This window comes from Capricornis sumatraensis, chromosome 9 (genome assembly GCF_032405125.1).
Source record: "Capricornis sumatraensis isolate serow.1 chromosome 9, serow.2, whole genome shotgun sequence".
Classification (NCBI taxonomy): domain Eukaryota; kingdom Metazoa; phylum Chordata; class Mammalia; order Artiodactyla; family Bovidae; genus Capricornis; species Capricornis sumatraensis.
In genome coordinates, this window is record NC_091077.1 from 12,845,998 (window position 1) to 12,862,575 (window position 16,578).

Consider the following 16,578-nt stretch of genomic DNA (forward strand, 5'->3'; position numbering starts at 1 on the left):
TGCCTTCTACATGTGCCAACTTGGAAATAAAATCCTACCTTTATTATATATGTTTGTATCATATGATATGGTGATCTGAACTGGTGGCTGCCCCTGAATGGGAACTCCTGTTCTAAGACGCCTGCTTGCACACCCTGGGGCCAACTGTGCATGCGTGCCCATTTGTGTTAGGGATTTCAACGGTCGACATTCAGTGCAGAAAAGTTTATTCTGGTGTATTTCTCAGATTTCACGATGGATTATTTTATTACCATCAAAAAATCCAACCACTGATTTTTCCTTGAGTTTTTGAACTTCAGCCTAAACATCTTTTGCTTGTTCCGTGTCTCCAGTAGGTGAATCCCTTAGCTGGGGAGCTAAGCTGTGACTTCTGAGGGACCTCTCAGTACCACGGGGCTCCTGTGTACACCAGGTCACGTCCATCCTTTTGTGATGCATTATTCTAATAAGGTGTGAGTGTGTGCTCAGTCGTGTCTGACTGTTTGTGACCCCATGGACTGTAGCCCTTCAGGCTCCTCTGTCCATGGGATTTCCCAGGCAAGAACACTGGAGTGCATCGCCATTTCATTCTCCAGGGGATCTTCCCGACCCAGGGGTCAAACCTGTGTCTCCTGCATTGCAGGCAGATTCTTTACTGCTACCTGGGAAGCCCACTACAAGGGGGCATTTGTAGATTTAAGGACTTTGTTGTAGAGCCTACCTGAGTCAGAAATGATCCCTATAAGCTGGGTAAACTTGTAAGTGAATCTTCACTTACTGTCGTAGATGTTTCCATCCTGAGCATTATGTCATCTGACAGAACCACCCTTGTATGTTTGACACTTTGTTAAGTGTTGTGTGTTACAAGGCTGTCTGTCATCCCATTCAGCCCCAAAGGCTGATTTGTCAAGAAGAACCAAATATGTACATTCTTTTTTTTTTTTTTTGGCTGTGCCAAGCAGCTGCAAGATCTTAGTTCCCCGACTAGAGATTGAATCCAGGCCCCCTCCAGTGAAAGTGCAGAATCTTAACCACTGGACCACCAGGGAAGCAGGGAAGTCCCCCTCTAATTTTTTTTTTTCTTAATATACGCATTTTACTGAAGTATAGTTGACTTGTTTTTCCCTTTTTGATTGTTGTTTGTAGTGCAAAACCACCACCACTGATGTTATGGCTCAGGTTGTCTCGATCCATTCTCTACTTGGTTCTCAATCTTCCTGGGCTTAAAAGATGTGCTTCTGGGGATCTGACACCACCTTGCTGGGACTGCTTACATGTTCAGACAGGGCTTTCTGTTCCTTGAGGTGACTTTGGACCAGAGTCACCTCAGGATTTTTGTTGGTGACGCTGTTGGCTCCCCCAAACCCTGCTTTCTGTTGGCTGAAGCTAGGCTTCAGGACTCCAGAGGGGGCTGGCCTTACTGAAGCATGCCCAGGTGATCCTGTGAATTGTCACCCTCAGTGATCTTCCCTATGGAAGTCTCATGGGGTGGTCGGACCTGGACTGGGCAGAGATGAAACCTGTCTACATCCCCAGCATGGATATCTTGATTTGACGGGTTCTCTTAGGATCAGTCAAGTTCTCCCACACTGCTTGAGACATCTCTGAATCCACGGGCCCTTAAGGTATGTTTTGTCTTTTGTTTCAGTTGATAGAATTTTCTTCTGTTCGTATCCTCAGGATATGAAGATTTATATCCTCTTTAAAGCCATCCTGACTTATACATACATACATATATATATATATATATATATATATATTTTTTTTTTTTTTCCTTCCTGCACCATGCAGCATGTGGGATCTTAGTTCCCTTCAATCAGGGATCACCGAGCCTATACCCCTCTGCACTGGGAGCAGTCTTCCCTTCTGGACACCAGGGAAGCCCCCCATGTTCCTCTGAATGCACTGGTTCAGGATGGGGTGAGGGCTGTGGATGCAGGTTCAGGACTTGTCTGGGGCTGGGGGTGTCAAATACCACGGGAGGGCAGCAGGTGAGGGTGTCGGTAATCAGCTGATGGAGCTGTTGCCCTTCCAGCTTTGGAGGGGATCCTAGGGGACCCCAGAGCAGGATTTAGGGCTTACGCCTGTGAGGCAACAACCTGGGATAACCTATTAGCTGCCTGAATCTGAAGCTGTTTCCCCATTTAAAATGGGGTTCCCCCTCAGGCTGACTGGAGAAGGAAATGGCACCCCACTCCAGTATTCCTGCCTGGGAAAATAATAAATGCCTTGGATGGAGGAGCCTGGAGGGTTACAGTCCATGGGGTTTCAGAGTTGGACACAACCGAGCAACTAAACTCAAGTGACATTAAGGCACGTTTGGCATGGCTATCCTGAGGGCCCCCACCCCCACTGTGTCAGTGTGACCCCCTGGCGTAGGGGGTGTGGAAGGAGGGTGGCTCTGGTGTGCAGCGAGCATCCCTTCCGGGACCCACCACCCCATGCCCGCAGTGAGCAGCTGGCAGCAGGGCTGTTACAAAGGCGTTTAGTTTATTCTCCTCATCAGTATCACTGATATTCTCACGGTTCACATTTCCCAGTGCGGCTCCTCTTCTTACAGTAGTTAATGTGCAATCTCACTTACGGGCCCGGGGGTGGGGAGGGGCTCGGCCCAGGGTGGGGAGGGTGTTGGCACTCCACGCAGACAGACTGTCCTGCGTGAAAGAGGCGAGGGTGAGTGGGCGGCCGGCGGGGAGGGAGGTGGCCCCCCGCCACAGTCTTTTTTGCGTTGGTCGGTGGTTCCCCATGTTCCTTTCTGGCTGCCCGGGCTTGGGGGTCCATGCAGCGCAGCGCAGGGCAGGGTGGGCTCGGGTGGAGGGGGCAGGGAAGGCAAGAAGGAAAAGCAGCAGGCCACCCAGGAGCAGGGAGCAGGAAGCAGGGCGGGAGGGCGCAGGGGTGGCTCCCGGGGTAAGGCACAACCCTGTCTTTGGCTCTCCTGGTGAGGAGTTTCCTCCCCTGCACCCCTGCCCAGCCCCACTCCCCAACCCTCCCCAGACTGCCAGGGGGGCGCCTCCTGGGGTCCCTGAAACAAGAGGGCTCTGCTACCCAGCCCAGTGCTGCAGGGGCTCAAGAAAAAAGGCGAGGAGGGGCGGGACAGAGGCCTGCCCAGGACAAGGGGGTGGGGAGGAAGAAGACCCCAGTCCCAGAGAGCTGGCCCCCACTAAGGCCTGGAAGGAGGGGAGCGCCTGGGGACTCCGGCTTCCTTGTGGAGTCTGGCTGGAGCCCCAGCCAAACCCTTGGCCTTGGTCGGCCCGGCAGCTTGCCAAGTGACCAGGATATTGTGCTTTGGGATCTATGCTGGGGTGGGTGCTGAGACCAACCAGGATTGGGGCAGGGTAGGTGTAACTAAGGTGCTTGTGCTTTAGTGTTGGGGGTGTTGACTCCCCCTACACACTCGAGCCAGCTGAGGCCAGGAAAGCAGAGTCCCAGGACCCCAGCTGGACTGATCCCCCCACCCCTGCAACAAGCAGATGTCAGGAAGGACCCCCCCCCCACCCCGGCCCCATGGGCTAGCGGGGGCTCCTGGGGTTTGGGGCGGGGGGCAGGCCTCCAAGTCAGGTTTCAAGGGTCTAGTGGGCCCCTACCACCTCCTGTAGTCCCCTTGCCTTTGGAGAGAGAGGCTGCTGGGAGCAATGGGCAAGTCAGATTGGGGAGAAGACAGAGGCATGAGAACAAGGGCTAGAGACAAAAATGTGAAATTGCAAAGAAATGACCCCCAGTGGGTGTGTGTACGGGGGAAGGAGAGTAGAGTTTAAAAAAAGAACCCTCTGAGTTTACATGTAGAACTCAAAAACCTGGGACACCCTTGCAATGGAGGCCCATGGGGGAGGCATTGAGGGGTGAGTGGGAGCTGGCCAGACCCAAGGAGCCCAGGCAGAGCGGGGCTTGGGGGGGGGCCCCACCTTGGAAACGCGCACCCACACTCCACACACATGCGTAGCACATTCAGCCTGCCCCCTGGCCCCCCACCCCGTCCTGCCTTCCACAGCTCCGGGGACCAAAGGGGACATCAGACCCAGTCCCATTGGTTTGAAAAATAAAAGGAATCTTATACTTCAATATTTCATTAGCTAAAAAAATGTTTTAAAAAGTATGTACAGGGGGTGGGGGCTGGGAGCCCTGCCGTGGGGGCGGGGTGGGGTGAGGAAGGGAGGGAAAGGCAGCAGCCCCCGCCCCCTAGCCAGCTCCCCTGGGTTCCACCCCTGCTCCTACTGCCTCTCATGTCTTCATTTGTTTAAGAGCAAAACTTCTACACACGCACGCGCGCACACACACACATGCACACCCACACGCTTCTGCACGCTCTGGAAACCTCTCCTCCTGTCCTCAGAGACCCGAGGTCTGCCCCCAAGGGCCCCCCTCACTCAGGACCTGCCCCTCTCAGGCCCCAGGGGACTGGTGATGGCAAGAGAGGCTGAGCACGGGGAGGGGAAGAGACGGGCGCTGGGCCTGCCACCGCCCACCACCTTGGGTCGGTCAGTTTCTCTGAGCCTCAGTTTCCTCAGCTGTAAAATGGGCAGTCCTCACGGCCTCGCCTACCCCAGCCCCCAGGTGCAGGGACAGACGAGGGAAACAGGAAGGCGCTTTTGGAAACGTGGAAGCACTGGGAGGTGGTGGCGGGAGGGGTCCTGAGAACCCGGGGGCCCCTGCAAGTCCCAAGGGGCTGCAGTGGGTGGGGGGCGGAGGCTGAGGAATGCTCCCGCTTGGTGGCCCAGGGCCTGGGAAGGGGGTCTTCCCAAGCCCCCCCAGGCTGGCCCCTCCCTGTGCCTGGCCTGGTGAGTGGAGAGAGAGTCACTAGGGGTTAGGAGACGGGGAGCACAAGCCCCCCGACTGTGCATGAGTGTGTGCTAGAGAAGGCCACGCAGACCTCGCACCACCTGCCATCCTCTCCCAGCCCGGATCCCCGATCGGCTTGGGGTCAGGGGATGGGACAGGGGAGGCAGAGGAACAGGGAGCATGCAGCACCCCCCGCGGGTCCTGGGGAGGGACAGACAGTAGCTCGTGACCAAGATGGCGGGTGGGTGTGACAGGAGGGGGAGTGTGACGGCCCCGCGGGAGGGTCCGGTGGGGGTTACTGGAGGGCCTCCTCAGCTGAGGGGCCGGCCTCGCCGTCGTGGCTGGCCGTCTCGAAGCCATGATCCACACCCATCATGTCCGGCTCTATCTTGCCCGTGTAGCTGATGAAGGTGGTGTAGGCGTCGCCCTCGGCCATGAGCGGCTTGACCTTGGGGATCCAGCTCTTGCGCACAACGCGGCGGGCGTTGGTGCACATGTCGGCCGCAATGGCGTTCATCTCGCTCTCCTTGAAGTTGGGGGCGAAGTTCTGGCAGTAGTCTGCAGGTGGAACGAGCTGCCCTGGGTAAGCTCCCCTCCCAACAGGCCCTCAGCTGCCAGGGCACTGACACCCCCCACCTCAGGGCACCTCTGCCCACCCTCAGAGCTGAGGGGACTGAGCCTTGCAGATGTTTATTGCTGTTGTTTAGCCACTCAGTCACGTCTGACTCTTTGTGACGTCATGGACTGTAGCCCACCAGGCTCCTCTGTGCCTGGGATTCTCCAGGCAAGAATACTGGAGTGGGTTGCCATTTCCTTCTCTAAGGGCTCTCTGCCCAACCCAGGGATTGAACCTGCGTGTCCTGCTTGCCAGGCAGATTCTTGACCACTGAGCCCCTTGGGGAGCCCGAGACCTTGCGGACAGCATGCTACACTGCATCATGGGCCCAGGCTGGACCCAGCTGGGCCACGTGTGTGGGATACGTGGATCTGACGCGGGACACCTGGGTGCTCTTGAAAGACAGGCGTCACTTGCCAGAATTTAGAAACTGGGATTTCCACTTGAAAACCTAGACTTCCCTCTTGACACCTGGCTGAGGCCTGGAGGGAGATCCATCACTCCCACGACCAGCCTGCGTTGGGAGACCCTCTCCTGTCGGCTCTGTGGCTTTCCTTCAGTGTCCTCCCCCTCAAGAAATTTCTAACCAATCACAACTCTCCTCCCAAGAAGCCTAGACTGAACTTCAGAATTCTTCTTAACATCAAAGCCTACCTACTCATCCACTGGGGCCAACACCAGAGAAAAGGACCCCCTGCCCGCCTGTCCTGGGCCCCCGACCCCGACTCCAGAATGGCAGGCACTCACACTTGACGGCGTGGAGTACGCGACTGTCCAGCGGTTTGCGGCTGGGGTTGTTACTGGAAGAGCGGATGCCGGTGCCACAGCTGTTGGCCAGTGTGTTCCTGGGTGAGGGCACAGGGGAGGGGAGTCAGGCCCCCGCTGGTGGTGCGCCCCCCTACCCCGGGGGCTCTGGTGGGGGCCTCACCGGTCAAAGAAAGAGGCCAGGAGGCGCCGCAGCAGGACCTTGTGCCGGGTGCCCGCGCTGACGTGGCAGTTCATGAGCTGCGCCCTCGTGATGTACACGTTTGTGCCTGGAGGGGGAGGCGAGAGGATAGCCAGGGCCCAAACTGCCACATTCCCCACTCGGCCAGCGCCGACCAAGATCCCCCTTGACAACTCAACCCAGAGCTGCCTTCTCAACACTCTGGAAAGGACAGACTGTGGCACCACCATCCACGGGGCACCCGTGTGCCCACCCAGCCACCAGTGTCAGAAAAGAACAGGCAGAGAGCACGGAACCCTGGCACCTTGAGTCCTGGGGCCAAATTCTTAACTGCTGTGTTGGTCAACCCTGGAACCACCCCCACGAAACCACTGATCTATGCCAATGTGGCTGAAAATGCCAGCCAATGCTTATACCCGCCTCTGGGGTGGAAACCTACAGGCCAGCCTTTGATTCGTACCAATATGAAGGGGCATCAGGGGCCCCGGGACCCAACCCAGATGGGGGGCAGGGGGAGCTCAGGGCGGAGGTGAGGCCAGCCCACCTGTCACCAGCTCCAGCTTCTCTGAGGGGTCGCCCTCGTCGTAGAGCTTGGGGTGGCAGCGGTTGCCAATCTGGTTGATGAGCTCAGCGGGGAGAGACGCGAGGTCCTGCCGCACTCGGATGCGATTCCGAGACTCGGGGGCCACCTGCTCAGGGAGGGCCTCCACCTTCTCGGCTGTGCGGGGGGAGAGAGGTGTGCTGGGGTCAGGGGTGGCAGTGGTGGGGAGGGCAGTGGGGCCAGGCTGGGGGCCGTGGGGGCACCTCACCGGTCTGGCCGACGTTCATCATGCTGTACATGGTGTACATGTTGCAGATCTGCCGGTACTGCTCGTCCGTGCCCTCCTCGCCCGCGTCCTCCTCCTCGTCCTCCTCGTTGTGGTAGGAGCCGGGGCTGTCGCTGGTGTAGGCGCTTGAGGTGCCGGGGCTGGTCCGCTCTGACGTGCTGGGCCCACTCACCACACTGCCTGCTGCTGCCGCCGCCGCACCCCCAGTCGGCGGCCCGGCCCCCGCCCCCGCCGCCACCCCGGTGGGCTGTGCCGCCGCCACCACGGGAGCCTGCTGGGCTGGCCGGTTGACAGCCAGGTCTGGCGTGGAGAACTTGGCCATCTTGCGGCTGCCGTTGCCCCCGCCGCCGCCCCCGGCCTCTTTCTGGCCGCTGTCCCACAGCCGCTTGGCCACGGGCGTGCACTGCACAGAGTCCGACTCCTGCTGCTCCGTCTTGACGCGCGACACCAGGGGCAGCGGAGTGCCGCAGGCCGGCCAGCTCGACGTCTGCGCCACAGGGCTCTGGGGCTCGGACGAGGGGGCCTCCTCAGAGTGCAGGCCCTGGGAGTCGCAGCTGGGGGAGCTCACCTTGAGGAAGAATTCGGTCCCCTTCTCCATGATCTCCTGGATCTGCAGAAAGCCGGCCGTGTACATGAGCAGGAACTGGTCACCCATGTTCATGCTCAGGCGGCCTGTGTAGCAGAAGCTGAGGATCTGCTGGAAGGACTGGGGCTGCACCGCCGCCGGCAGCTCCACCACCGCGCTCCGGCTGCTGTTGAACAGGTCCCGGAAGTAGGAGCTGCTGGCGGCCAGCACAGCCCTGTGGGCCTTGAAGGCATGGCCCTTGACCACTACCGAGACATCACAGTACAGGCCCTGCAGCCGCTGCTCATTGAGGCACTCCAGGATGCTGTTGCCAAAGTTCGGGATCTCCATCTGCAGGGTCTGGGCCATGGCGGCAGCAGCTGCGCGGGCGACAGAGACAGAGGAGCGGGGTCAGGTGGCCAACCCAGCCTGATGCCGGGAGACAGGCTGTCAACCGGGGTGGACTCTGCCAGGACCATAAGAACTGCAGGGGCCGCCCACTCCCGTCCCAGCACGGCCTGGCCTTTGTGACAGGCTGTCCAGTCAGCTAAGTTGGGGTGGCCCCTGCTGGACTTCTTTCTGCAGAAAGAAGGGCAGGGACTCCCTGGGTGGTCCAGTGGCTAGGACTCCATATTCCCAATGCAGGGGACCCAGTTTCGACCTCTAGTCAGGGAACTAGATCCCACATGCCGCAACTAAGAGTCCCCATACCTCGACTAAAGATCCTGCATGCTACTACAATAAAAATTAATAATAATAAAGACTCTGCATGCCCCCAACTAAGACCTGGTGCAGACAAATAACTAAACGTTAAAAAAAAAATAAAGGAGGGTAAAGGCATTCTTATGCACCTGTGCTTGAGCATTAAATGAGATAACATGGCAAGTACCCCATGAGCACTAACCAGCGCTAGCACCACACACACAAGTAACCGGCACACTGACACTAAGAAGATTTTCACACTGCCTTTGCAGGGCTGAGCACGTGATCCAGAACCACCGTTTGCTGAATGACTGAATGACCACTCAAGAAACCCTGAAACTGCATGAGAACATAACAGTCACCAGGGCAATGCAAATCCAAACCACAGTGAGACACTGTTTCACACCCGCCAGGCTGGCTAGAGAATCCAAGGACAGAGGAGCCTGGTGGGCTACAGTCCACGGGGCTGCAAAGACTGGGTCACAAGCGAGCAACTAACACACAGGCTGGCTAGCATAAAAACGATAAATACTCTCAGTGAAGATGAGAAATGACTCGGGACCCTCCTACATTACTGGTGGGGATGTGAAGTAGTGTAGTTTCTGTAGAAAACTGCTCTTCAAATGGTTAAACCTGAAGCTACCGTATGACACAGCGATCCCACCTCTGGGAATTATACCTGAGAAATGAAAACATACACCCACCAGTGGTTAAGTTTGCTTTGTTTGCTGTTGTTTAGTCACTAAGTCATGTCTGACTCTTTTGCTTCCCCATGGAATATAGCCCACCAGGCTCCTTCATCCATGGGATTTCCCAGGGAAGAATACTGGAGAGAGTTGCCATTTCCTCCTCCAGGGGATCTTCCTGACCCAGGGACTGAACCTGAGTCTCCTGCATTGGCAAGTGGGTTCTTTACTGCCAAGTAAAGAACCTGGGAAGTCCCATGTGAATGTTTACAGCAGCACTATTCACAATAGGCAAAAGGTGGAACCAATAACCTCAAAGGTAAATGGGTAAACAAAATGTGATCCGCCCACAGTGGAACACTACTCACTCATAAAAAGGAGCAAACAACTGATACACGCTACAACTAGGATAAACCCCCAGACAGGCTAAATGCAAGCAGCCAGACAAAAAGACCACACATTACACACACTTCATATACCACAAATGTGAAATGTCCAGAATGGCCAAATCCATAGAGACAGAAAGCAGATTTGTGGCTGCCTGGGGCTGGGCAGTGGGTGAGCGGTAGGGGCTGTGAGGATTGGGGAAGCATAAGCAAACAGGAGCAGGGTTTCTTGTCCTCGCAAGAAATGTCCAGTGACTGTGATGACGTATGCACAACTATGAACATACTAAAAAGCTCTGAGCCAGCGCGCTTCAAAACTGGGTGTATTGGTATGTGCATCTCAAGCTGTTAAATGTAAGACTAATGTCCCCTGTGCAGAGCTGAGGATGAGACTTGCCACGGACAGTCTTCATTTTGTTGTTTAGTCGCTAAGTCGTGTCCAACTCTACGTGCCAGACTCCTCCGTCCATGGGGATTCTCCAGGCAAGAATACTGGAGTGGGCACAGTCTTAGGGTCTTTCTAAATTTTGAACCTGGTGTATGTATTGTCTATTTACCAGAGTGAATAATATTTAAAAATAAAGTATATGAAATCACACTGCAAACATCCAAAGGGCTTTGGGGGGGGGGTGGAGAAAGAAATGTGAATTTAAGGAACTGCCTAATAAGACCCTGTTCGGGGAGCCCACCCCCATCCTGACCCAGAAGGTACCACCGGAGGGGCTATGGCACCTCTCAAATGTATAAACTTCTGCATCACAGCCTGTTCCATCAGTGCATGTTGCAATCCAGGAGGAAAAACTCATCAGGCGAGGACGGCACAGCTGATACTCTGGGGCAATCATGACCCCCTCCCACCCCACTGGTGACAGTGAGTCCTCTGCCATTCTATTGGTGTGGAGGGCAGTGGTCCTGAAAGGGCAGGTAGGGGAGAGAAGAGAGGCCTGAGGAGAGTCAGGCTGGTGAGAAGAAACAGTAGAAAAGAGTGTGTGCAAAGGCCTGGGGTAGGAACAGGCTTAAGTTTCCCCAGCTAAGAACTAGGGGTGTGAAATCAGCTCCATAGGCTGCTAAGAGGATTCATGTTGACTGCTCTGGTAGCCTGGGTGCTGGGAGGGCAGGCCCAGTGTCAACCTCAGGGTCTCCCAAATGGAGCAGCTCAGTGTGTACAGGTTGGCCTTATCAGTGTTCATTTCCAAATGAAGAAGCAAAGATACAGAGCTCCTGGTCCCCGAAGCAAGTCAGTTCTGAAGCCAGGACTCACACTGGCCCCAAAGTACAGCCCTTGAGCCTACGGGCACATGGCCCCTTCTCTTCCTCCATGAAGCCCTTCTCAATGAATCTGGAGAGGGTCCAGGTCTGCACTGCATCCCCAGTGCTCAACCCCGAGGCAGCTTAAAACAGACTTAACGAACAAAAACTTGAAAGGTGCCTGAGTGCTAAGGTGGGAGTGAGAGATGAACAGCCAATGGGGCTCTGGTTAGTTCCTGCCCCGGGGCCTTTGCACATACTCTTTTGGCATCAAAATCAGTGTCACTATCACGGAAAAGCAAAAAGGCCATCAGGGGACTTCCCTGGTGGTCCAGTGGTTAAGAATTTGTCTTGCAATGCAGAAGACACGGGTTCGATCCCTGGTCTGGTGAGATCCCACATGCCAAGGAGCAGCTAAGCCCGAGCATCACAACTACTGAAGCCTGTGTGCCCTAGAGCCTGTGCTCTCCAACAAGAGGAGCCATCGCAACGAGCAGCCTGTGCACTGTAGAGAGTAGCCCCGCCTGGTGCGACTAGAGAAAACACTCACGCAGCAATGAAGACCCGCATAGCCACATGATTAGTAAGTAAATAAATTTTAAGAACACTGCAGAGAGAGCACCAAGGGAACAGGTGACTGACTCCTGGCACTGGGGGAAAGGGAAGCTTGGGTGAGGAGGGTAGAGGGCTGAGGCTGTAGATATGGATGTGGATGCTTTTGGGGCTACAAAGGGCATTCCACTCCTAACTGCACTCGGTGTGCTGGACAAGGCTGCACGCATGTCCCAAAGGAGCACCCCGCAGTGAAGGTGAGCGGTGCCCCACTTCACGGGTGGGGACCCCAGCACCGCCCTGCATGGGTCCCAAGATGCTGGACTTCAGGGCCTGTCCCCCCAGTGAGAATTGGTGCAGGTGGCTTTGCGGGGAGCACTTAGCTTGGGAGTGCTAATATTCTCAAGAAAACGGGCAGGAACAAACATGCAAGGAGGGGGCTCCTGAGGGCAAAAGCCAACCTGATATCCAGGCTGGCATCTCCAGGCTTCATGAACCCCATGGAGCCCCAGAGCCAAGCATCCAGGGATTTCAAGGTTTCAGTGAGCAATTTAGTTGGGGGACAACTTGTGCAGAAGGCTGATGTAATCAGTGCACAGGACCACCTCCCCACCCGAGTGACAGGGAGCAGGGTGGTCGCCCTGCCTTGCTGCCCCTGCAGGTAGGACAGGATGCGGGGAGGTGGCAGAGGCCACTGGAGACCCCAAAGACCCACCCCTGGGCTCCCCTCCCTCTTGTGGCTCCCATTCAGGCTACCCGACTCAGAAGAACAATGGTCCATGGTCCTTCCCCTCACCTGTGCTGGCCCGTGAGGGAGGAGGCATGGGATGGGCTACCGTAGCGCTTCTAGAGGGAAGAGGGCTCAGCAGCTGGTGCTTGACCCGAGTCACCTGCTGGTGGGGAAGCGGTTGGATGGGGAGCCAGGGGTGGGGGGATCTCTAAACCACCACCAATTCTGTCCTCACCAACCTGAGCCCCCCACCCGCGCTGCCCAGTTCCCTGCAGCTACACCTTCGCCATGCTGTGCACCCTGCCCAGCACACACACATCGTCCTCGGCCACGCTCAGGTACCTGCCACTCCAAGAACTCTCCAGACTGGAGAAGATGCCCTCTTCTGAACACCCCCACCTGCAGCCCTAGTCCTCATGCTTACCTCTGAGAACATTAAATCCCAGTTGATTAGTCTCCCCAAGGGCAGAGAACCGTATTTGGACTCTCTCTCCTCACAACTTGGGATGTCAGCCTGTGCTTCTGCTGGGGTCCCCAGATCCCCCCTGGAGGGGAGGGGCAGCCCCCAGCCACACACAAGGCCAAGAGGACCCTCCTGGCATCGCTGCTCCTGGCCCTGAATGAGTGGGTTTTCCGCACGAGATGCAAGGCCACAACTCAGTTTCCATGATCTCTCAAGCCACTCAACAAATATTTGCCCAGCACCTGTCTGGGGCAGGAAGTGCCCAGAGCTCGGGGCAGCCATCACCAAGACGGAGCCCTGACTCTGGAGCTCACGATCTGGTGAGAGGCACACCCATTCATCCAGGTCACACAGATCCATGAGCTGCGGATCCTCGCCTCTGACCTCATCCAGCAGAGGAAACACTGGAGCTGAGATCTGGGGGGCACCAGGGGGTAGACGTGGGATGATCTAATGGGGCAGTGGCGGGCTGGGAGGGTTGCCTTCAAGGTACAAGGAAGGCAGGCAGAGCCTTGAGGAAGAAGCAGGCACGATCCTTCCAGAAAGTGGACTCTGGGCTCTGCTGTGAACTAAGCTGTGCGTGCGTACATGCTAAGTTGCTTCAGTCATGTCCGCCTCTTGGCGACCCCATGGACTGTAGCCCGCCAGGCTCCTCCATCCATGGGATTCTCCAGGCAAGAACACTGGCATGGGTTGCTGTGCCCTCCTCCAGAGGCTCTTCCCGACCCAAGGATCGAACCCATGTCCCCCACCCCAATTCATAAGCTGAAGTCCTAATCTCCAGTGTGGCTGTATTTGGAGACAGGGTCCTATTTGAACGTCATTAAGATTAAATGAGGTAAAAAAAATTGGGGCCCTCATCCAACAGAACTCTCTGTTCTTAGAAAAGGAGGACGAGAGATTTCTCTGTCTCCAAGTACACACTGAGGAAGGGCCATGTGAACACACTAGATCCCAACCAGAACCTGACTGCACCGGCCTCTTAAGACTTCCAGCCTCCAGAACCATGAGAAAATAAATGTCTGTCAAGTCACCTAGTCCATATGGTACCTTGTTATGGTGTCCAAGCAGATCAGCATCTATTCACCCCACAGCTCCCTCATGGAGCCCCTCGCCTGGACCTCCCGCCATGGACGGGAGACTGACATGTACCCCAGATGCCAACACAATGCGTCCTCAGTAGAGCCCTCACCTCCTCAAGCCTGCTTGGGTCACGGTGTGCGTGGGCTCCAGTCCTCCTTGCTTGGGTCAAGACTCCCAGATTAGACTTCCCTAGGGGTCCAGCGGTTAAGAACCCACCTACTTCAAGAAGGAAATGGCAGCCCACTCCAATATTCTTGCCTGGAGAATCCCATGGACAGAGGAGCCTGGTGGGCTACAGTCCATGGATTGCAAGAAACTTAGTGTTAAAAAATCCACCTACTAGTGCAGGGGACACGGGTTTGATCCCTGGTCTCTGGGAAGATTCCACATGCCCCAGGGCTACTAAGCTCGAGCGCACTGGAGCCTGTGCTCCATAACAAGAGAAGACACCACAATGAGCAGGCCTCACACCACAACTAGAGAAAGCCCTTGTGCAACCACAAAGACCCAGCGCAGCCAGAAAAATACAAACCCCAGATTCACATCCCTGACTCCTTCAAAAGCAGGTCTCACCACCTGGGCCCCTGTGATGTGTATGGGGGCCCTGCATGGTAAGGCTCACCCACTCTGACCTAAAACGCAGGACCCAAGACGGTCACGGCCCTTCAAACTCTCCTGATCACCTATGTCAAATTTCCAAAGTCAGAGCCTTTCCCAAACCCGATTCCTCTGGTCGCTTCTCCTGCTTGAGTTTTCCTCCTTGGTGCTTCTTACCATCTCCCAACTAAACAAGTTCCATCAGGGCAGGGCATCCACCCACCTGGGGACATACTGTGTCCCCTCCCCCAATAACCAGGTGAGCACACAGTGGGTGCACGATCGCTGCTCGTAGAATAAATGAAGAATTACTTCTGTTACTTCCAACTGGCACGTGTGCTAAGTCACGTCAGTCGTGTCTGACTCTTTGCGACCTCAATGAGCTGTAGGCTCTGTCCATGGGATTCTCCAGGACAAGACATACAGGCAAGAATACTGGAGTGGGCTGCCATGCCCTCCTCCAGGGGATCTTCCTGACCCAGGGGTCTAACCGATGTCTCTTATGTCTCCTGCCTTGGCAGGCGGATTCTTTACCACCAGGGCCACCTAGGAAGCCCCGCTTTCAACCAGACTCCTCTTTTAGTTGCGTTATGACTAGAAGAGAGCAGGACTAGAAAAGGTCTCTGAGGCCGGGCAGGGGTGCCACCTGCACTGTGGTGGAGGCCGCTGGGGCCGACGGGGGCGGTGATGTCCTCTGGCAGCCCCGCCAGGTAGCTGACCTGTAGCCAGGGTCCCACCCAGGGCTCAGTGAACTACGGATTCCCACTGATGGCTCCAGCTGCCCCACCACCAGAACCTGCTGCAGGCTTGAAATGGAAGTGCTTGTGTGGCAGTGCAATTCCTGGGGGTGCAAAGTGCCAGCTTTTTGAGGAGGGCGCTCTGAAGTCCCCAGAGGCTGGGACTGTCTCGCCAGGCACTGTCTCTTTGAGCTGACCTTCCAGGGAAGCGGTGAGCTGCCTGTGGACATGGAAGCCCATTAAGGGAAACTGCCAAGCCCAAGTGTAAGGACTGAAGACCCCTGGAAAGCTACAGAATCCTTCACTCAGCTCAGCCTGAGGTCAGAGTGACGGCTGGGGGGTGGGGCGCAGGAAAGCCACACACCCCTGGGCTGCTTGGGGGCGCATTCTTGGCCCAAAGCCAGGGGACCGTCTGTGAGGCAGCTTAGGCAAACACCAGCTAGTGAAGAACCAGGTGACAGCCAACCACACAGGTCTTTTTCATGGACATGCACATTTAATTCCTATTCTTTTCCCCTGAAAAGCTCCCATTAACTCCACAGCGGGGAACAGGATGAGCAACCCTAGGTGGCCTGGACGTTGCCCCTACTGTGCGCCAGCACCTGGTAGGCTCAGTTACTCCTCTCGCCAGTTTCTGAGGAAGAAATGAGTCCTCTTGCCATTTTACAGAGGACAAGAGGGAGGCCCGGGATGGCACCCAGGCCCTGTGGCTCCAGTTCAAGGCCAGCCTGTGCTTCCCTGTCCTCCACCTGGCGCTGCCGCTCCCTGGGGGCAGGTGGCCACCGCAGCTAGACCCATTTCTTGACTGGGCAGACTGAGAAGCTGGAGCCAAGAAGACAAGCCACATGGGGAGCTCCAGAGCTGGGGTCTGCGGCCCACCTGGGGCCCCCACCCAAGGGTTCCGCGTGCCGCTTCCCGCTCGCCCTCAGGAGGCTTTCTTCCTCCGCCCCACCTCCCCCAGCTATTCTCTGTGCTTCCTCCTCTCACTGCCACCTCCGGGAATGAGCAGTCTAGCCTGCTGCCTCTCCTGCCTCCCTCCTCCGCTCTCCTTGCAGGACTCGGCAATCTGGCCTCCCTGTGCCTGCAGCAGCTCCTAGGAGAACCCAGCCAGGCCCCACCCGCCTCCCACTAGGACACAAGCCCACCTTTCTGAGTTACCTCAGCATGCCTTCAGACCCGGAGGGCACTGGGCGGGGCGGCAGCTGCAAAGGTCCTGAGGTCACATTGGGCGGCTAACACAATGGATTCGGGCGGTTACTGGGGTGGGGTTGCTGAGAGGTGCTTGGAGACCCTGCAGGGCCTTGGCAGGGTATAAGAATTAGAATCCTGTTTTTCTAGGATCAAATATCCTTTACAAAGTTCCCAGTTTAGAATTATGCTTCCCTTCCTCTTAACGCCTAGAAAACATTATCCCTCCCTCTAGCCCCATGTCAGTCTTTCCCAACTATAAAAGGAGCAACCACCTCATAAGGTTGTTTTAAGGATTAAACCACCTTAGAGTAATGCAGGGAGATTTGCAGCCGGTGTCCAGCTGCTGTTATTAGTGACGTCCCCTTCTGTCCCCGTGACCCTTCACAAGACTGCAAACTCCCTGAGAGTAAAGGAGGCATCTGCTGCTGCTCACCAGCCCCCAGAACCTTAGGCCATCTCATCAGTCACGGGTATCTACTGAGGGCTCCTCCACT

General features: G+C 56.3%; 1 protein-coding gene across 1 annotated transcript; it reads right to left on the reverse strand.

Moving 5' to 3' along the window:
* Positions 1-2,514: 2,514 nt before the first annotated feature.
* NACC1 (nucleus accumbens associated 1) lies at positions 2,515-8,078 on the reverse strand. The gene is made up of 5 exons (XM_068980072.1): positions 7,127-8,078; positions 6,862-7,035; positions 6,300-6,405; positions 6,119-6,216; positions 2,515-5,313 (listed from the first exon to the last, which is right to left on the reverse strand). The coding sequence occupies exons 1-5, from the start codon at positions 8,076-8,078 to the stop codon at positions 5,051-5,053; spliced, it is 1,593 nt and encodes a 530-aa protein (XP_068836173.1). The 3' UTR covers positions 2,515-5,050.
* Between the last annotated feature and the right edge of the window lie 8,500 nt (positions 8,079-16,578).